This window comes from Nycticebus coucang, chromosome 10 (genome assembly GCF_027406575.1).
Source record: "Nycticebus coucang isolate mNycCou1 chromosome 10, mNycCou1.pri, whole genome shotgun sequence".
Lineage (NCBI taxonomy): Eukaryota > Metazoa > Chordata > Mammalia > Primates > Lorisidae > Nycticebus > Nycticebus coucang.
The window spans coordinates 43,024,270-43,046,628 of record NC_069789.1 but is presented as its reverse complement, the minus strand read 5'-3'; the positions used below and the strand labels follow the sequence as shown (position 1 = coordinate 43,046,628).

Here is a 22,359-nt window from a genome sequence, read left to right as displayed (position 1 = left end):
CTGGTCTTTGCAGGTCTCTCTATCTGGGAAAGATTACTGTGTACTTTTTAGTGGACTGGAAGAGCACTAAAATATTTATTGTTGCCAAAAAAACATAAATGGAAATTTTCTGGGAAATACAATTTAATTTTTAAGTTTTGGATTCTTTTCAGTGTTGGTGATTTCAATGCTTCTTAGACCAAATTGATCAGGGATTGCTCTGTCTACACCAGATGTAGCAATAACTTTGTCATTCCCTCCTATGGAGGGTTTCTTTTTTATGTGGTCATTTATTTCCCAATCTATTGGCTTAATCTTATTTTCACTTTCACCTTGACATCTTAATGGCAATACAACTGAAGTTGTTTCTACCTGCATTATAATGAAGGCTTGTAACTTAACTCAAAAAGTCCCAAAAAAGATGGATGACTTATTCTGGTTCTACATTAGAAGGAGAAATGAATAATCCCAGACCAAGGACATGTCTTCACAGAAGATGGATGATTTGCTGAAGGAACTGTCCCCTTGGAGGTCTGTCAGGGCTTTCTGTGGGCGAATGTTTCTACATCAAAGCTCATCCCTTGACATTTTGAGCTCTGCAGGCTGAGGAGAAGATGGGGGAAGAAGTGCCTCAAACCTCCTGCCCCCTACCTGAAAGTAGTCGGGCAGAACTGAAGCTGCCCGACTCACCCTCACCGTCTCTTGCAGCAAGTCCCACCTGTAGGAACGTCTGCTAAACTCTACTACATTGGGTTGCTGGCATCTCTCTCCACCCTGTTTTGTATCTGAGACATCTGGAGGCAGTTTTTAAAAATCAAAGGGATTTGAATAGTAATCACTGTTAAGTATATTAACTAAAGTCCCTGGTCAAATCTGTGATTTAGGTCCCAAGCAGCCACTGTTCCGCCTACTAAACATGCTTTTCTACTCCATAGAACAAGGGGACTGGTGCTTATTTGTCTTAGAGAGAGACATATTTCAGAATTCCATTGTCAGAAAATATCACCATCAGTAATGAAACTATGTGTGCAGAGTCATGTCTAATTTCATTAACTCTTTGTCACAAGCACGCAGATGCTAGGAGGAGGGTCTTAACCCAGGCTGACCCCAAATCGTTATACATTTGGATCAGTTTGCCCTTTCTCAGAAACATTTGCTGGGATTCTCTAAGAAGAGTAGCAACTTGTTTTGTTTAGTTTTGTTTGGGGTGGAATGATGGTACCCACTTAAAAGAATCGCTATCCGGGTATCACAAGAGAGATGCACTGAATGATTCTGTGGAGGGGCTGGAGGGATTGGGGCAGAAGTTTATTGGATACAGAGGTTAGGTAAAACTGAACACTTATAGTTAACTTTGTTTCTAATGAAATTTAATTCTGCTTAGATATCACTGCAACAAGAATGGCTTTACCTCTGTCATATGGGCCCTTTCACACTACACAAAACAACTACTTACTCAGAACAAATAAACTTATTTCTTATAGGGGATAATTTTTGTTTGATCCAACCATTTGGGTGGTTTTGAGGTCAAAGGAGGTTTTGTAAAGGGCCTTTCTAACCTGTAAGTAACGAAGACCTGCACCAATGGTTTTCAAATGTTACCATGCAGTAGAGTTACCTGCAGTGCTTTTATAAATGCAGATTCTCAGGCTTTTGTTCCCCACCCCCATGTAGATAAATATTTGGTAATTTTAAGTTGGGCTTAAGAAGCCCGCTTAATAGGAAGGCATCTGAGTAGTTCAGAAACATACTCTGGAAACGCTGAGTATTGTATTTTGTTTTGTTGCATTATTTCTTAACTGTGTCATGACAGGCAAAAATGAACACCCCACACTTTTATAGTTCACTTCATAGTCACTTAGTTATTTTGTAAATTACCGACATAAAATTTAATTCAAGTACTGATTTCTAACTTAGGACTTGTGTGACCTATAGTCCCCCATTGTCAATTAATGAGTGTCCAGATTCTTCTCAAGAAAACTGTTTCTGAGGCTATAAATGTCTCAGGTTTTTGTAATGTTTTATATTTTACAAAGCGTGTTCACATATATCCAAATCTCATTGTTCTAAATAAAGTGTACCCACACCACAGTGCCACTTCAATAAGGTAGATTATTGAAAATTGATCATTTAAAGCTAAGGACTGCTTTCTGTGGCCTGAACAATCACTGCTAGCATCTTTCTATCTCCAGCCAATTCATCCTCTTAACTTCGACAGCATTGGATCAGCACCACAGCTCCCTGTTCTTGGCCCTGCTTAAAAAAAGAAGGAAGACAAGAAAGGCCTTTAATACTGCAACGGTAGAGCAGAGTGAAAGCAAACCAAAGGTGCATACTTGGGGGCTGCATGCTGAAAATGGCAAATGACAACAATTACCTCACCTTGTTCTCACACAGACTTCCTGTGACCTGTGTGACCTTGGGCAATTTCAGAGATCTGAATTCTGTTTAGCAGGATCGCCCCTCTTCTGCACCAGCAGCGTGCAATGGCCTGAAGAAGGTGCTGTTTCCCAGGAAAAGGACTTAAATCCCCCCAAGAAATGCAAAGGGCTATAGTTGGAAGAAAAAGTATTGCTCACCAAGTGGTTCACTCTGCACATCTGCCTTTCTCTGCTTGTCTTCTCTGAGGTTTTCGTTTAAGATAACTTTCAGCATCTCTTTCTAAAGGTCAGATATGAAGGAGAAAACTTTGTTTGACTTGCTAATCTTGTGACAAACAGTTTATATCCAGTGTAGCTTCCTGTCTTTGCTGACTGGTTATTGGAGGGAATTTCTTGCTGTAAGACTGTGAAGAGGCTCTAAAAATAAACAACATGGTTGGTTATTGGTGGGAACATATGTGAGCAGATGTCAGCTGGAAGCAGCATATGGTGGCAACATGATAGCAGCGTGTACTTATAGAAAGGAGCCCTAGTGTTGGGTCTTCATCTTCCGTGCTGCACCGGCCAGGCAGAGCCCCATGTCTCAATTAAAGAGCACTCGGGCTAGAAGGTATAACGTGCCTATGTGTGAAAATCTGTCACTGGGCTCTTGTTAGTGAGCTGAACGTTGGAAATGGTAAGTGCCAGGGTATGGAAAAGGCCTTCATTATCCATTTTAAAATAGAGTGACAGCCACAGATCAGGCAAAAAAAAAAAAAAAATTGAGAGAGGTGTCTGTAAACAGGCCTCTTCCTCTTGTCCAAGAAGTTTTCAAGTTAGGTCAATCAAGGCTTCTTTTATCACGTAAGTTACATAACTAATGCGATTACATTCCTTGATCATCTTTTCTTTGTCAATGTCTTTTATATATATCATTTCATTTCAATTTTATAAAAATTCTCAGGTTAGCGTGGTGCCTGCCTCATTTCACAGACATGGAGACTTGGGCAAATTCAGGGGCTTGTCTGAGAATTCACAGAAAACAAAAGACAGAACGGGAATTTTAATGTTTGTCTTCTCATGCAAAAGTCCTCTATTTGTTGACCTTATCACAGATAGTCAAGCCTTTGAACACCCAGCTGTATTTTTCTCTTCAGTTTGAAGTATTTTTTGATGTATTTTCTTTTCCAAGAATATGGTGAGCAATATAGAAATTGGGTTGGGTGTCACTTTAAAGAAAGCAAGTTCAAATTTTCTGGATGTAGTAAGTATTGTAGAAGTATATATTCAATCCATTTCAAAGAGCTCTACTTTTTTAAAACTATAGCTAAGGAACCTCAAACCAAGATACAATTGTATTTTTGACTCATTCAAGAAGTAGTTTTCATGTGTGGGTTAGGAATGGTGACAGGTGGTTTTAAGAACACTGAAATCTAGGCCAGCCAAATGAAAAACAAAGTTTTATTCTTAACAGGTAGGCTGTCTTTTGTCAAAGGAGGGCAAGGACTTTCTTATTCATCTTTAATATAAATCAAGGTATTTATTTTACCATTTTGGTATATAAATTGTACATTGTTATTTTAACACTAGAGCATGCTAAAGGGAAAACCAAATTCAGAAGTCTGACTGCTGGTTAAGGGAATGCAGAAGATCTGGTATTAGAATGTAGAATCCTACACAGATACTTAGGGTGTAATCCCCTGGCCCCAGCTAGCAGGAACCTTATATTTCTGGGGGAATGATAAGAATGTTCAGTAGGTCCGTCTTCTGCTTTGAATCTTTGTATAGTTCTGTGCTAGGCATCTCTTCAGTAAAATAGCTAATGACTGTGCTTTTTAAAACTCCTAGCTGTCTGCCCAGTTGTTACAACACCCTCTGGCTCAGTGGGCAGCTTGTGCACCAGACAGTCCCAGGTGCTCTGTGGGTACCTTGGTGAGTACACTTGTCTGCTTTATTCCTCGTTTGACATAGTTATCTCAAGTCCATCTTTAGTATTTGTTTCCTGTGGGAACTTGTCAAAGGCAAGATAGGATTCTGAAATGCAGCCTTGTAGCTGAGTGGCCACAAGGGTGCTTGGAATTTTGTGGTCTGAGTTTATATGAGAAAAACTGTTGAAGAGCTTCGAAGCAATACAATGACTTGATTGCAGTATGTGAAAACATGATTGGGGGCGGTAATGAGATATGTGTTCCAGAGGTCACAGAATGATTTGAAATATTGATCTCCTGACCCTCATGGAAGCTGCTTTCTGGAGGGTTGACTAGTATGATTTGAATGTCAAGGGAATGTTCCTTTTTTTTTTTCTTCATATCTGTGTTCTTATTTCTGACACACAGTAGTTGCTCAGTTAATGTTTCCTCTACTAAATTAAAGGGAAAGGAGATTTTTTTTCTCCTTTTAGATTCTAGAATCAGAGGGAGACCCTTGGGCAGAGTTATGTTGATGCTGTTATTTGTGACTTTCGTATTGACATGTCTGGGTTGCATGAGGAAATGGACTGTCATGGGTCAGGCCCTCAGTTAACTACACCTAGGAGCCTACCACTTGCTCAACCTGCTTAGCCCTGACCTTCAGACCAAATGCAAACTCCTCAGAGCCAGCATCACCTGATAGGCTGAGGATCACCACAGCCGAAGGTCTGCACCCTTTTCCAATTTGGATCATTATTCAATTCAGCAAGCATGTATTGAATGCCTACTGTGTGCTGGACAATGAGTCCACAGCAAAAAATAGGACATGAGTGATCTTAACATTCAAGTTGCCCTGAACCGTGCTCAAGACCTGCAGTCCTGGCTTTGGTTCATACATATTTCTGAGGCTCTGAGGTGGTTTGGATTGTGTGGATTCTTTGTGTGGGTGGAGGTCCTGGAGAGAGACAAAGGAAATGTTTTTATTATCCTAGGAGAAACCTGGTTCACTGGATATCTTATTCTGCAATTTACTGTGCCTGACATTGCTTCTTAGAAATCACTGTAGTTTATTTCCAGTAGCCTAAGCGGGGGTTTCTTCAAAAGGGACTGATTTCATTGAGAATATACATTTATTTTAGTACAGAAAGCCTCAGAGGGGCTAGTAGCTGCAATGTGAATAAAAAGAGTGAAAAGGTTAAATACATGATTTTAAAGCTCCCTTTTGTGAGACATTATATTTTTGTTTTTAAGCTCAAAATTTTAATTTGATTTCACTATCTAAACCAATGAGTTAAACATTTTATATTTTACCACAAAAAGAGTGACTATTTGGAAAGGAAAAGGGAAGGCATGGGAGAAGAAAAACATTTATTGAATACTCCTTATGTCCCTGGCATGTAAAATGTACCATCCTGATTTTCCCCACATTGGTTGATCAGAAGGGCCAGGATGACAGTCGCCATTTTTCAGGAAATTGTGGTTTGTGACCAATTGTCCTTGGTCACACAGCAAAAATCTGAATTTAGGTCTGGCCTAGCTGCTACTGTACCACCACTTCCCTCCTCCTTTTTTTTGCTTTTCCTTTGGAATCCTCACCCATTAATTTTCTAACTTTTTTACCTGCTACTTTAAATTAAGTTCCTTTTTATCTTTTCCTCCCATAGTAGAAAAGTTGAGAGGCCTCCCCCGGTTCTTTGGGTGGTTTTTCTTTGCAGACATTCTTTCTCACTTGGGGTTATTTTTGGTCACTTTTGCTGTAAGCTTCTCTCTTTCTTTGGTGAGAAAACATTGGAAACCCACCCCGCTCGTCCGAGAGTCTGGGAAAATTAGGAATATCTCCAAGGGTGTGGAAGGGGAGGTAAGGCACAAGTTCCATGTAGATTCCCACGCAGTAAGCGGAAAGCCCTTCCGCCCTACCCTGCCTGGACAGGCTGCGGGAGAACCCTGCAGACCCCTTCAGACCTTCCATGCAAGACAGCTGAGCAGTGGGGCCCTGGATTTTTTTTTGTCTCTGTTCTTAGAAATAGTAATTGAGTAAAAATGTAAGTGAGGTATGCCAGGGGGCAAGCGTCCAGGGTCAGGGTGAATTTCTCCATGCTGAGCGTGATTCTGAACACTTGTTAAGTGGAGCCAGCCCCTGCCAAGCAGCTCCAGGGCCATCCCTGTCACCTTGAGTGAACTGCCTCTCCATTCCAAGGAGACGCTGGGACTGGTTGGAGGGAGCGTGAGGCCTGTGGCGCCTTTTGCTTTTCTCACTCGTTAACCTGGGTGCTGTTGATAATGACGTGTTCTGACACCAGTGATTAGACTGGCAGTGCTGAGGCTTTATCAGCTTTAAATAAAATACCCTGGAGGATAAAATAGTCTGTGCTGCTCACAGCCCACGTGACTGCAGAATCATTTTTCTCTTTTTAAATTTATTATCTCCAGTAATATTGGTTAAGACCAGGGTAGTCTGCCTAAACATTTAGAAGAAGCCAGAGGATAATTGGATAAGCAGTGGAGACAGCCGCTCTATGAAGGAGCGGGTTAACAGTCATTAAGGTGAATTTAATTTTTTAAAAAAGTTTCTACTGAGTCAGAGGCTTTAAAGTAGCTCAGTTAAGATGGAGACATGGTGTTTCACAAAGTATGGTCTGCATTTGTGTCTCCTGAGGCATCCAGCAGATTCCCTGGCCCTACCTCACACCTGCTGAGTCAGAGCCACCAGGCTGCTTGGAGCTGCCGAGTCCGCACATTTAGACAAGCGCTGCAGGTGCTTCTGACCTCGCTGAGGCCTGCAGCTGCTCCCGGCAGGCAGCGAGGCTCTCATTATGCCCATCTGTTTGCTCAGCCAACCACATGCAGGGAGGCAGGTCCCGCAGGACCTGTGTTTGATCAGCTGGTCCTCCGAGTGTGGGATTATGAACCCGCAGCCCCACTGGGGTTTTGCCCTTTGCTTTCCATTTTCCCAAATGAGTATAAATATTGAGGTAGACTTGTAGTTAATAGCATCACACGTAGCCCTGCTCCCTGTTCACCACAGAGGAGGACAGTGAGTGTGCAAGGAAGTGAATTACTCATATGGGGTGGGTGACAGGGGCCTAGTTCGGAAGTTACAGACGCAGTGAATTCCTGCACTCAGTAGCCTTCAACCGGGCAACTGTGGAGTGGGAGGGGTTTTTCGAAGCTTAATGCTTAATGTGTAAGTAACATGTTATTTGATGTATAAGGTAGAGTGTAATCCCCTGAGGTAGCATTTGGTGAAAGCACTACTGACTCTTCATGGCCTGAGTCCCATTCTGTGGGGTAAGGCCTTAGCCAACAATGGAATGTAAACTCTACTATCTCAGCCAAACTCAGTTTCGGGTAACTGCAGGTTTCTCTTTCTAAATGGTGTTTTTCTGAAGATGCATTAGAGTAGGTGAGAATGTGACCAAGCTATTAAAAAGGAAAGTTAATGATAAATTGCTTGGCATTTTCTCTGTGCAACCCTGGGCCTTCTGGTGTTGATGGTGTTTTTGAACCACCCGATACTTTGAATCCAAACATAAGATATGACTGTTTTATAACTACTGTAATTTTCTTGGCCATTGAACTATTTAGAGAAATACCTGGTTCTCCTACATGTTCTGCGTCACTAAATGGCTCACCTGGCTATTGAAATATGAGAAGAATTTTGTATCTTCCTTCATATTGGGTAGTGGTCACTTTCACTTCCTGAAAACCTTCAGTTAAAAGAGCTCTGCATTGACTATAAATATAGATATAATTTTAAAATAAATGACAAATGTATACAGAGATTATGAGAAGACAAGAGCAACAAGGGGACATTCTTATAACATATGAGTTCATTCAACAGTATTTGTGGAGTATCTGCTAACATCAGGCACAACTCTAGCTATCGGTGATACCATCAGTGAATCAAATAGTAAAACTCCTTGCCCTTTGGGGAGTTTACATTCTGATGGTATAAGATAGACAATAATAAAGATTAAATAAGAATGTTAGAATTTGATAAATGTTAAAGAAGAAAGTAGAGATTGGTAGGGGGAGGCGGAGGTGGAGTGCTATTTTAAATAAGCTGGGCGTGGAAGAAGTGGTTTAGAAGGTGGCATTTAGGCAGAGACTTGGAAGTCAGAGAGTAACCTGGGGCTGTCTGGAGAAAGGGCCTTCTATTCTATTCTATTCTACTCTGGCAGAGGGAATAGCAAGGTTTATCAAAAGTGTCCTAGGAGATGAGATTAGAAGAGATGATAAGGGATGGGTGATGTGAGGCCTTGTAGCCAGTAGTGAGGTCTGTGGCTTTTCCTCTAAGTAAAATGGAGAGAAGGGTGGGTTTTAGTTAAGGGGTCACGCGGCTGTTAAGTTGAGAATGGTATGTACTTAGGGTGGCCAAGGTGGAAGCAGGAAGTCTTTGGAAGGCATTGCATTTTGCGTTTTGCCATTCATTAATGACATTGTACAGCTGTATTTCAAGGTGACACTGAGCCATAACAACATCTCAAGGACAGGTGCCGTGGCTCATACCTGTAATCCTAGCAGGCTGGGATGCCAAGGTGGTAGGATCACCTGAGCTCAAGAGTTCAAGACTAGCCTGAGTAAGAATGGGACCCTGTCTCTACTAAATATAGAAAAACAAGGCAGTGCCTGTGGCTCAGTGGGTAGGGTGCCGGCCCCATTTACCTAGGGTGGTGGGTTTGAACCTGGCCTCGGCCAAACTGCATCAACAACAACAAAAATAACTGGGCGTTGTGGCGGGCACCTGTAGTCCCAGCTACTCGGGAGGCTGAGGCAAGAGAATCGCCTAAGCCCAGGAGTTGGAGGTTGCTGTGAGCTGTGACGCCATGGCACTCTACCGAGGGTGGTAAAGTGACATTCTGTCTCTAAAAAAAATAAAAATAAAAAAATATATAGAAAACAAGCCAGGCCAGGTGGTGGGCCCCATTGTGCCAGCTCCTGGGGAGACTGAGGCAGAAGTATCGCCTGAGCCCAGGAGTCTGACCCCAGGGCGCTCCACCCAGGGTGGCAGAGTGAGACTCCGTCTCCAAAACAGAAAAAAACAAATCTCAAACAAACTTGACTTGTGCTGAGTTTTTTCTTTATCAACTAGTTTGGTAGGCAGGCTACAGTGAGTTTTGTATGTAGAATATGTTTTTCTGTTTGATTGGTTTTAATTAATAGTCGTGAGTTATTGGCAACTCATCTCCTTCCTTTCTGAAAACCAGCCAGCTCTGCATCCTTCTGTGTGTGAAAATAGCCCTTTGAGTCTCCCGTCTTGTGCTGGAGTGTATGGAATGGCAACTGTTGGCAGTCTGTTCTTGTTGTAATGATTAGTCCTGGCCCTCTGACTCCATGGCCAAGACACATGGCACTAAACTCATAGGTGACCATTCTTTGGCCTTAGGAGAATGACAATCTGTCTTTTCCTGTGTGAAACAGAAAGTCAGACTTGGAAGGATCCGTGATCTGTCCAGCTGTGCCGTGTGCATGAAATAGAAGGACTTTTGCCTAAACTTTGAAATGAGGTCACAGAGTATTTTTAAAGCTAATGTCCCTTATCATTCAAAAAGCATTTCAGTTGGACCAGAGTTTGCTTTCTAATTCTTCAGTTTTGAATAGCAAGACTTTATACTGGCATGTGTAGGAGAAAGGTCAACTGTGTCTACTGTGTGCCAGGGGATAGATGTAGGAAGAAAGCAGAGGTCCCATGCAGGGAGCCTGCAGCTCAGGGAGGAACCCAGCCCAACCAAACCAACTAGCAAAAACAAAATGCCAACACTGGGTGGCTGATTACAAGTAAGACACCAGAGGAGCCGGAATAAGAATTGCTTAACTTGGCCCAGAGAGGTGAGGGAAAAGATACCCTTTGAGGTTGTGGCAATAGACAGCTGTTTATGTTTTCTGGAAGTAGAGAATGGGCCCCTTCCGTGTCCTTTCCTCTGTGAATTTGCAGGACTGCCATGTTGGTGAACCGCAAAACAGCAAGAAATGCTAGTGTGGTCTGGGAAAAAAATGGATGTATTCTTAAAAGAGAACTGCTTTGAAATACTGAGACGGGAGAACAGGGCAATGGCACAGCATCGAGTGTTTGTAAGTCAAAGTTGATGCATTCAGAAGACACCAGAGCCATTGTAATGATGTGCTGTGGTATCAATGGGACTCTGTGGAATATGGCTTTTTTTTTTTCTTTTTAATAAACTCAAGGCCACTATCTAGAGCTTTTGTCTCAATCTCAATGTCTCATTCATGTGAGATGGCCTAGTGCGGGTTTACTGTGGCTCTGCTCTGTGAGCTCTCCATTCTGAGACCAGGGCAATGCCAACTTCAGGTCAGAACCAGGAGACATAGCAGTCACCCTTGCATACATTCCACTGGCCAAGGGAAGTCGCATAGCCGTGCAGGAAGGGGACAAATGGGAGAGGATGGGTGGGGGTACACCCAGGGGACAGGGACAGCCAACATTTTAAACAAGTGATATAGTGCATTAGGAGTTGGAGAAGAGAGAAAGATTTCACCCATGTTAACACTTTCTGTTTTGTGGGCGTGGCATCATTGGCTCCCCATGATTGGTGTATCTGTGGAACCACGGGGGGCTTCATAGTGGCTATTTAGTGAGTGCTTTGTAGGTTGATTTCCCTCTATTTTTATCAGTGCCATACTCCTCCAATGGAAACAAGTTAGTCTGGTGTAAAAGGTACAGTTGGGTGTACCAGGTTTCTAAAGCAAGTCCCCATGTGTTAGGTGAAGTATGTCTGTTGGGGAAACTCTGAAATTCAGGCTTACCTTCAAAACACGTGACATCCCTTAGCCTTAGAGTCTTAGACTGCCCCTGGGGTCCTGACGTGCATAGCAGGATCTGGTAGATGTTGTTCACAGCAAGGATTCAGGCTAAGTTTCCATGAGAACCTGTAGAGGTTCACCGGCTTGCTAGAAGGGGCATGACTTTCCTGTTCCTTATCTCTCTTGTGTGAGTTCCACGCCAACGTAAACACTGTGTGCCTTGTGGTTCCCTTGACCTGCCTACCCTGAACTTTGGTCTCCCGACAGGGACCCAACAGGTAGTTTGTTTATAGTCGTGCTCCTACCTGTTGTATCCTGCGAACAACCTGTAAAAGGAACCCTGCCTGGCACTGGGCATCTGCAGCGTGACCCTCAACACAGTGACAGCAATCTGCCCTGACCACCCCCGAGCGCGCTAGGTAGCTTTGTGCTCGCAAGTTCATAAATAGTCATTTCTGCAGCCTATTCTTAGTAGCAACAGATGCTGGGCTTTTCCAGCCTGCTCTCAGGGTCAGTGGTGGGAAAGAGAAGAAAAAAATGAAAGCATTGTTTTGCACATGGCTGGACATCTGTATTTCTGAATTGCCCTGTTGTGTGTATGATGCAACTGCTGGAGCTGTTTTGCTGAATGTGAACTTTGTCCACCGGCTGGAGTCTAAATTGGTTTTGGATCCTTCTGAAATCTAAATGGTCAGACCATATTTTTCTAATATTCAGTTGGATTGTATCTTTGCTCTGAAGTGGAGCTGACTCCGTATGTGTTTACGTCGGCAGCTGGGGTTGCTTCTCTGTTATCCTGGTTCTTCTTGCTTGTTTTCCCAAGCCAGCTACTTCCCTCATCCACTGCCTGTACTCAGGAGACCTGAATGGACTGTGGCCACTCTGACTGTAAGGATCATTCACACTGGTGTTGTTGTCAGGAAGGGAGCAGGTGAAACATTAAGAACCGCTCACCCACTAGGTAGAGTTAAACAGCTAACCCATGACAGAGACTTGGCCTGGGCTTCAGATATCGACGTGGTTAGTCCTTTGTTGGGAGCTTTGACTGTCAAAGCTATGGCTTCTGAGAGCCCTAGTGCAGAGGTTCAACTTCACTATCTATCACAGTCACCTGGGGAGCATTTAACATATGACTTATGTTACTTAGGCTGGGGCCCACATCCAGAACTTCTGACTCAGTTGATCTGGAGTAGGACCTGGCATCTTTAGTTTTAGAAAGCTTTCCAGGAGATTCTAATGTGCAGCCAGATTTGAGAACCTCTGTTTGGGGGGGTTTACATAGTTCTTGATAAAATTGTGTGGCTCTGTCTAGCTATCCATGTTATACTTTGAATTTCTCCATGAAGAAAAGGCATCTGGCCTGGTGCAGTGCTCACGCCTGTAACCCTAGCGCTCTGGGAGGTCTAGATGGGAGGATCGCCTGAGCTCAAGAATGTGAGACCAGCCTGAGCAAGAGCAAGACTCCATCTCTACTAAAAATAGAAAGAAGAAAACTAGCCAGGTGTAGTGATGAGCTCCTATAGTCCTGTTACTCAGGAGGGTGAAGCAAGAGGATTGCTTGAGCTCAAGAGTTTGAGGCTGCTGTGAGCTATGATGCCACAGCACTCTACCCACGGTGACAGAGTGAATGAGACTCTGTCTCAAAAAACAAATAAAAAACCCAAACAAATAAAAACAAAAGAAAAGGCATCTATTTGAATTGGGTTGTTGATGGATGGGGAGGGTGGATTCTGGCTTTAATAGTAATATGATTAATAATGCTGACAATTACTGAATAGTTATATTAAGCTCTTGGCTAATCTCCATATTAGCACTATACATAGACACTGTATTCTATAAATTATTCTCCATTTTATCAATAAGGAAACTGAGTTTTACAGACATCATATGTGATTTCCCCACAGTCACACAGATAGCAAGTGGCTGACCCAGACCTTGAACCTAGCCTGTCTGACTCGAAAGCTCATCATATTAATCACTCCCCGAAGATGATAAATTTACATTCACATAAGAAAAATGTGCTTGAAAAAAATGAGACGTCAGAAAAGGAGACTCCGCTGAGTGCGAGCCATATGTGTCTGTGTACAGTAGGGAGTCATTCTTCTTTTCTGATAAAGAAAAAGAGATACGTCTAGATGTATTTCTTTTTTCTCTTAAGTGCAGTATTTTTTCTCCTACAAACTGATGAAAGTTTAAGGCAGGCTGCAGAACCCAAGGGCTTCAATGCTGGCATTGGAAGTAAGCAGTGAGCTCTGAGCTTAGCTCATGAGTATTCCTCGTTTGATACATGGATAGTTTCTTCTTCTGTGAGTTTATATGGAGCTTGAGCGCATGCTCGCAGTTGTTCTCTTGCCTGGGCTGGGTAATAATGAGAGTGCAATATAAAATCCTGATGTTTTTTAATTGTGTCCTCTGAATAGGACAACTGTTTTTGTCATTGTTGTTTTCTGCAGACTATAAGTCTGAGTTACTTACTTTTGACTTAAATGACTGTGTTAATTCTCTAAAGCCCATTAAAAGACTGGAAAAGTACCAGCATCTATCAATGGGCAGGACCCTAGAAATTTCATAGTCAGTTCCTGGTAGCCCTTTCAATCATCATGATCATGAAGGAATCTTACAGATTGAGATATCCAATTAGTATTTGTTAAATGAAGGTGTGAATGAATATGGACAATAATAGGACTAGTGCCCTGTATTTTGCTAAGGTCTTCTTGGGAAATAAGAGCAGTCTTAGTCCATTGGGATGCTCCTAGTTTCTCCATGGGGCTCCAGGGTCTGCTAGCCAACTCCTGACTGCCTACCTTTCTGTACATTAAGCAAAGCATATTAGTAGGTCTTTCAAAGAAATCTTATTATCATCAGCCTCTGTTTATATCTCTCAGCCTTGATGAAACGATGATGACATTTTCTTCACTCTAAGTAGCATTTTTCGTATTATTAATGTAAGTTAGAAAAAGTTCAGCATCCCCAGGGCACAGAAGGAGGGGGAGAGAGGCTGCTTGCCAGCCCATGAGAAAGATGAGAAGCCCAACTTTGATGCATTCTTGTCCCCTGCTACAGGGACACCTGGAAAAGGCCCTGTTCCCTCTGTGAGTTCAAACTGCTGCCACTGGAGTTATAAAGGGACATTTAGGCCTGTGTTCTTGAGTTGGTAACCAGACAGCCAAAGTGTTTTTAGGGCTCTTCTTGTCTCAGTCTGATTTCTGCTTGAAACTTTAACACAAGCAGGCTTCACTGAAATACTTTTAAACTATTCTCTGGGTAGTGTAGGAGGGCTTGGATTAGTACTACAGCCTTTAAACAGTTTTTTTTTTTAATTCTTTTTTTTATTGCTAAATATCCAACAGGCTGAATGGAGGAAATTCAAGTCTAACCCTGGAGGGACCCCTGTTTAGTCATCTGTCTAGACAGACGAGTTCATATAATAGGCCTTTCTGTTTCCTTTGCTTTGTGTAACAGACGGTGGTCCCTTCCTCTAAACTTTGAGAAGATGTCAACCTTTGGTTTTTTGATCCCAACCTGCTGTTGATAAGCCAAGAAAGCGACTCACTCGCGAGCCAGCAATGACTTATGGGTGTGATAATTAGTCTACGATTTAGTACAGGCTTTGCAGAAAAGAGACACGGTACAATGCTGTCTGTGTCACATTGGGCAAGTCATTTACCTTTTCTGAACCTCATTTTTTTCTGAAAAAAGAATGTAATGAAAGAACAACCCTACTTCTTAATGGTTTTTTAAAGAAAGAATCATCTAAATATAAAAAGGTTTTTTATACGGTAGGGTTGAACAAATTTTCATTTGTTTATTTATTCATTCATTCATTGAAAAACATTTAAGGCGATCATTGAAGCTTTGAGCTTTTTTGCTTTCCTATTCTGAAAACCACAGACAAACTAGAAATTCTAGCCCATGTTTCTAATATCATGTTGGCATATACTGGGAACGGTGAGCAATAATTTTTTCAAAGTATAAGAAAATAAAAAGTAATGCCAGTTTCTCAGAGGAAAATAATATGGAGATAGTTTTTAAAAATATGAAGTATCTGTAATAGTAGTCAAATTTATAGAATCAAAAAGAGGAATGGTGGCTGCCAGGGCTGGGAAGAAGGGACAAGAGAGAGTTACTAATAAATGGGCATGAATTTCAGTTAAGTAAATGAATAAGCTCTAGAGAGCTGTTGTGCAACATTGTACCTATAATTAACAATAATATATAGTACGCTTAAAATTTTGTTAAGGAGGTGAGTCCCATGTCAAATGTTCTTACCAGAATAAATTTTTTAAAAAATGATAGAAGCAGTGGGCAAGACAGAATGGCATTCTTTGTCTTATTAGGAGAGCCAGAGACTCTCTGAACTTGCCTAAAGTGTGTGTTAATAACTATTTCTAGAAAAGGGTGGTGCATCACCCATCTCAATTCCTTGTCATTTTACTTTAAGCTCTGCTGAGATGTTTCCTGAAAACAATGACCTGGAAGATTTTGTTTTGTTCCATTTAATTCCGTTAATATTCACTGAGCACATACTGCCTCAAGGGCTTGGTGCCTGAATTACGCAGGTGGAAAAACCAGGAAATAAATAGGATGGATTCCTCCTGGAAGAGGCCGCACCAGCAGCCCCAGAGGGAAGGCACCCAGATCCCATAACCTAGGTTGAGGTATAGCGGTGTTATTATTTCCAGTTATCCAGCACTGGACAAGTTCCCTCTTTAAGCCTCAATTTCTCATCCCCTATTTATGTGGGATAATTCAAGCGGGTACCCAACAGATGGTATGTTCCAAAGACTAATAATGTAACTTTTGCTGTTGTTTTATTTGTCTTATTGCTCTTATTATATTATTCCAGCCCTCAAGTAGCTTATAGCTCATTTGGGGAGACAAATCTGCAAACTACCCTACATAAAGCAGAAAAAGAAAACATCTCTGAATGACATTTATAAGTGTGCCATAGGAATACGCAGGAAGGTGGCTGGTTAATGAAACCAGCTTTTAGGAGAAGTGATCTCTAACATGTCTTGAACCACATGCACGCCTGAGCAGTGAATAGCCACAGGCATAGAGTGAAAAAGGAAATAGAAAGATCAGCCTCTTCTTTAGCTGTTAGAGGACAGAAGCAAATGACATCTATGTTGATAGCGGAACTTTTTACATTTCATAGTGTAGTTCATGGCATTTTCATATGCTGAAATTCCATTAGAACCTAGTGCTTTACGTGGCTTTGGATATGGTATGTGTGAGTCATGTCTCTTTCAATACAACTGCAATCAATAAAAAAACCCAGTAAAATGTGGTTAACCACAAGGACATCCCTCCCCACCAACTCCACCCCCAAATCAGCACTGTGATTCATTCAATTTAGTGCTCCTGCCCCCATATACTTTACATTGGGAGATACTTAGGCTTCTTTAGGTACAGGGAACAGAAGTCTTCCTGTTCTGCTGGTCACTTACCCTTCTGTTGCTCAGCCTTGCCCCAGCCCTGATCCCTGGGAAACCCAGTCCTGTCCTGTACCCTGGGAGGCTGTGGCTGGGGGGAAACTCTGCCCAGGTTCATGGGGAAGCAGGACAGATGTTTCTAAAGCATGCCGTTTGGGGTTCCAGAAGGTCTTACTGAGTAAAAATCTTTTCTTTCTTTCTTTCTTTTTTTTTTTTTAATTGAGACAGAGTTTCATTATGTCGCCCTCGATAGAGTGCTGTGGCATCACAGCTCACATCAACCTCAAACTCCTGGGCTTAAGCAATTCTCTTGCCTCAGCCCCCAAGTGGCTGGGACTTATGGGAACCTGCCACAATGCCCGGCTATTTTTTGTTGCAGTTGTCATTGTTGTTTAGCTGGCCCAGGCTGGGTTTGAACCTGTCACTCACGTTGTATGTGGCTGGCGCCGTAACCACTGTGCTAGGGCGCTGAGCCTGAAATCTTTTCTTCTCTTTTATTACTATAACTCTGGCCTCTTCCTGTATCTTCTCTGAAATGAAGCTGATCCTGAGATGAGGCCTCCCATTTGGCACCCCTCCTTGGTTGTAATTCATTACTCACCTCTAGGTGTTTTCTTTTTTCTTTTTCTTACACAGAAGGGACCTGAGGCATGAGCCATGAGCTCACACAGAGAGAGGGGGAAAGAGAAGAAAGGAAAGTAATAGAAAGAAAGGTGTGGGGACCGCGTGGTGAGAGCAGCCTTCGCCCCCCTCCTTCTGAGGTCTGTGGCCACTGCCCTCCCACGCAGCGTCTCCCAGCCTGCTCAGGTGAGGAGGGTGTCTGCCCGCAGGGTCTTGGGATCACCCGCAGTCCTGGAAACATGATCTTCTTCCACCCACAGGGGAAATCTGGCCTCATTAGTACGTTAGTTCTACAAGCAAACCAAGAGAATATAGTATCTTTTCTTTACCCTTATGAAAACGTCATGCCTAATGCTCAAACTCAGCTTTCATGTTTTTTCTCAACATTGCCATTTAAAAGGGGTATTTATTTAAAAGTCCTGAGATTAAATATCTGGAAGGTAAAGGTGAAGCCTTTTTCTGTTCTTGTGCCTGAGAGAAATTCATTTGGTCAGGGAAGATCAAGTTTAAGTCCACCAGATATAATCTCATTTTACCATTTTCCTTTACATGCCTTTAGTTAATGGAGAAAGATGGGTCTAAAAATGTCCAATTGCATTTAGCTTTTTTTATGTAAGGGACTAGTTACCCTTTGAGAAGTACCTGTATCTAATCCTTGTCCTGTACTTGGCATTTGGTCAGCATAATAACATAATAACAATACTTACATGTACACCAGGTACTCTTGTAAGCACTTTAAGAGATACTGATTCATTTGATCTTGGCAATAAAAGGTATTAATATTTTCCCCATTTCACGGATGAGAAAACCAAGGCAGAAGGAGATTAAATGACTTTCCCAAGCTATTAAGTGATGCAGCTGGGACACCCACCCACCAAAGTTTACATTAATTGGAAGTTCAAGTCAGTTACCAATCATGTGACCCCAGAGTAGCCATGTAGTATAATAGTTAAGTTACAACTTCCAGAATGAAAATGACCTCAGTCTGTGTGTTTGAGGCAAGGCATTCCACTCTAGAAGTAGATTCCACCTGACCTAAAATATATACTGTGCTGTCAAACCGAGTTAGACCCATGAGTAGGGTGCACATCTACCATGCTCCTTGGGGCCCGCAACTGAGGAGAGTAATCAGCATGCTAAGTTCTTTTTAAATGCTTTTTTTTTTTATAAAGCTAACCCCTTTGATTAGCGAACAGTACAAATGTTTATGGAGTTGGAGGATTTTTAATATCTTTATTTGAATTGCACAAAGCGGCCAAATGTAGTTTGGCCCTAGGCCGCAGAGTATATGTGTCTGGGTGCCAAGAAGCAACTGCACTCCGCCTGGGATGCCAAGCATTCCAGACCTGTTACCTTGTAAGTGTAATATTTACCAGATTTTTGCTTCATCTGGAGATGAAGAGCAGAGCTGAATAGAGTCGGGGCAGGTCAGGCTGCTGGGAAAGCAGCTCAGAGTTAGGAGGAATCCCCGAATGAGCAGGGACGGTGAATAAACATTTGCCAGAAACAGTGCTTTGGCTGGTAATTTGGAATCTAGGAAAAAATACTAGAGGCTAACACATTGAGGTGCTTACTGGGGGCAGGGCACAGTGCTAAATGTTTTGCTTTCAAGATTCTGTCTTAGCCTCACTAGCCTATGAGATAGAAGCTATTATGAATCCCCCTTTATAGGCAGGGAAGGTGATGTTCAGAGAATTAGGTGGATTGTCCAAGATCACTTCTGTTCTGCTCCAGGGCCTCTTAGTACTTCAGTTAAACCGAGGCAGGAATGGTGATGCATCAAGCAAAGCCAAAATGATGCCGCATGCTCGGCCTCATCTGCTGGCTCTCACTTTCTCTAATCTGCCAGATGCTCTACAAATTAGGCGTTGTTAACATTTTACAGATAAGGAAACTGAGGCCTGAGAGCTTAAGACATTTGCCAAGGGCCACACTTTTACGTGGCAAAGCCAGGAGTAGAATCTGGATCTGCGGGATCCCAAATCTCAAATCTCTTTGTGTTAAAACATGTCGTCTTCATCAGGTGCCAGTGACAAGATCACAGAACCAAACTCTAACTCTGTATAAGCTCAGCTCTCCATGTTGTTCCTGAAAGATGAGGGATTGGAGGCGGAGTTCCAGACGTCTGTACTGCGCTTCATGTGTCAATAACAGAGCTAGTAAATGAGATAAGGCCACTAAGAGCACGGGCGGGTACACGTGCGCATGCACATAGTGGGGCAATGTTGGTCTGGAGTAGGGAAGAATTCATTTCAAATTGAAGAAATTAGCAGGTGCCAGAGAAGCACATGTGCCACTCCTCATGTTTTTCTCCTCTGATGTGTACGTGTTAAAGGGATTCCTGCAGGTCAACATAAATACATAGTGAGATTTGGCTGCGGTTCTTCCCTGCACTTACCAGATAGGGCTGCCTTTAGAACCCCCTCAACTCAGCTGAAACAGCTCTCCCACACCTGCTGTCTTCATCCCCCCACCCTGCAGTGCTCAAGGCTGTCTTCCAAGGAAGCTGCAGATATAAACTGATGAGCCATCTTGCCTTGGGGAGGCCCCTCATCCTTTGTAAGAACCTTTATTTAGCTACTGGTCCTTTTGCTTTGAGTGACTATGCTTTGGTTAAGTCTCATCCAAGAAGCAATATTTTGAGCTGAAGGTGGAAAATTATAAAAGCAAAGGTGTGAAATGAAGCTCTTTGGTTAATATTGTTAGTGGGCAGTCACCCCCAGCATGGAGTGTATGTGCTTCTGACACAGGAAAATGTTTGCCAATGCTGGGAGCAACTTGACGTCCAAGTGGGTCTTTGACTTCGTGCAAGAAAGAATTCAGGAGTAAGCTGACAGAACAAAATGAACGCAAGATTTGTTCAGGAACTAGAGAAAGTTAGAAAGTTTACTCCACAGAATAGAAGCAAGTTTTCCCTGTAGAACAGCTGGTCCCCTAGTTCCTATTGTTTTTTTATTGAAGGAACTGGGCTATATGAGTGGGGGAATCTTTATGGAAGGGAAGGTGTTTTTTTTACCATCTTGATTTTAACCGGTTGGAACTTGCCCTGCCTTCATCCTGTTTTGATCAGTGCAATTAGGAACTTTGTTTTGAGACTTCCTGACTCAGTTAGGCAAGCCTGTAGCAATCAATGTCTTATCTAAAGCAATGTCTAGCCAGGCAAGGTGGCTCATGCCTGTAACCCTAGCACTTTGGGAGGCCAAGGTGGGTGGATAACTTGAGCTCACGAGTTTGAGACCAGCCTGAGTGAAAGCTGGTCTACTACCCCATCTCTACTAAAATAAAAAAACTGAGGCAACAGGAACACTTGAGCCCAAGGGCTGGAGGTTGCTGTGAGCTATGACGCCACAGCATTCTACCCAGGGCAACATCTTGAGACCCTGCCTCAAAAAAAAAAAAGCTGTCCAAACTAATACCTAAAGCAGTGTCTTCCAGTTCCCTGTCTCATTTCACCACGCAGGTTTTGAAGGTTCGTCTTTTTTAGTTTCTTTCTGTTGATTTTATGGGCATAGGCCCTGTCTAGCAGGGGAGGAGTACAAATCTCTGGACACCTGTTCCAAAGGGCCCAGTGCCAGGATGCACTTATGTTTTGGATTGGCTGGTGGTCTGGAAGTCTTGTGTTAGTATTATCTTAGCATGACCATTGTAACCCAGAAGAGACAAATTTAACGAGAAGGTTGAACCCAGTGAGGAAGGAGTAAAAACACTGACTGGCAGGCCCAGAATGGATGGGAGATGTTTTTTGATGGACCATATATTCCCCGTGGATATGATTCTGGCATTTTGTGGCTTCTTGTAAAAGGTTGTTAGTCCTGGTTTAAACCTCTCCAGAGAGGCAACTATAAAAGTAACAAAATATGTTTGTGAGGGTACAAACTCCCCCTTGTTTTGTCAATAGGTAGTCCAAGGTTATTTGGTGATCTGTCGCCTAGTTGGAGAGAGAATCTGAATCTGTAAGAGTTTGGAGGGCCTTGAGACCTTGACCCGTGTCTTTAGTATTTTTTTTAATGGCAATAGGCATGCTACCTTGGTCCCTTCATGGTCACCAGGAAGATAGCACAGCAGAGTGACTCCCGATGCTGGGAGGTACTTGACGTCCAAGCGGATCCTTGGTTTCTTGCAAAAAAGAATTCAGGAGCGAGCGGACAGAATAAAGTGAAAGCAAGATTTATTCAAAAGCTATAAAAAGTTAGAAAGTCTACTTCCCAGGCAGAGCAGAGGCAAGTTCTCCCTGCAGAAGAGAAAACCAGTTTCTTGGTTCCTGTTGTCTTTCTATTTAATCGATGGGCTATATAAGGGGAGGACTATTCACGGGAAAGGCAGTGCTCTGCTACCATCTTGGTTTTAACCAGTTGGAACTTGCCCTGCCTTCATCCTGTTTTGATCAGGGCAATTAGCAACTTTGTTTTGAGACTTCCTGACTCAGTTAGGCAATTCCTGCAGCAAAGCCCAAGACAATACCTAAAGGGTACCTGCCAGTTCCCGGTCTCAGTCCAAGACACATTCACACTTGAGCGGGGCCATGGATTCAGTCAAGGTGCTTGCTGATGTGAGACTGAGAAAGGGACCAGTGGTAAGCAGTTGGTTGTACTTCCAAACTGAAGTGGTGAATGATTTTATATTATTTAAGTAAACTTTAAACAAACTGCTTGGAAAGCAGCTCAGCATTAGGAGGTGAGCTCTGTGGAAAGTCAGAGTGGCTCTATTTTGTGTTGGACATTGGGGCACAGGAACCGAGTCCAGAGGATGGTTTTCCATCACTTGAAATCTTAAACTAGAAAACAGAAGTAATTTGCCTATGAAGAATCCAACCAGTTTTGGAGTAAAGGAATCAAGATTAAGAAACGAAGACTAAAGTTACCAATTCCTGCTCCCAGCACGGTGCTAAGGTCACCTTCAGATGCCACCTCCAGTTTCAGCTGGAGTTCTATTCTGTGACGCACAGTCCTTTACAGGCCCTGGGAGCATATGAAGTGTGAAGTGCTGTTTCTCTTTTGGCCACTCATCTCAATTTTTGAAAATGTTCATGGGGGGGTGAGAAGGAGGTTGTTATAGGACACAAGCCTACTATAAATTGCTTTTAGAGTCTTTGTGAAAATAGTTGGGTTTTTGAATTAAACATTGGGTGATGAGGAAAAGTTTCAATGGTGAATAAGAGGCAAAAAGAAAGGCAATTTCCAGCCAGGAGGAAAGAAAACTATGCCATGGAGTCTTGAACTTTTGGATTCTGCCTATTGGATATTGTAGGAGACCCCTAGGATTGGATTCATGGGAGGTAGTCAGGGATTTATT

At 42.7% G+C, this 22,359-nt stretch overlaps 1 protein-coding gene and 1 long non-coding RNA gene across 5 annotated transcripts in view; one reads left to right on the top strand and one right to left on the bottom strand.

Moving 5' to 3' along the window:
* TGFB2 (transforming growth factor beta 2) overlaps window positions 1-22,359 on the top strand; it is a 91,698-nt gene that overhangs the window by 10,587 nt on the left and 58,752 nt on the right. For 2 of the 3 annotated variants that reach the window (XM_053607607.1, XM_053607609.1), the window contains exon 2: window positions 4,188-4,271. The exons of the other annotated variant lie outside the window; for it this stretch is intronic. In XM_053607607.1, the coding sequence (XP_053463582.1) occupies window positions 4,188-4,271 (84 nt within the window). The remainder of the gene's footprint in view (window positions 1-4,187; window positions 4,272-22,359) is intronic. 3 annotated transcript variants of the gene reach the window in all.
* Window positions 1,794-11,168, bottom strand: LOC128597318 (uncharacterized). 2 transcript variants are annotated; one of them, XR_008383239.1, is made up of 3 exons: window positions 11,015-11,168; window positions 2,559-2,640; window positions 1,794-2,235 (listed from the first exon to the last, which is right to left on the bottom strand). It is a non-coding gene; the product is annotated as an uncharacterized LOC128597318 (long non-coding RNA). The 2 variants fall into 2 exon arrangements; XR_008383238.1 differs by having other exon boundaries at window positions 1,794-2,232.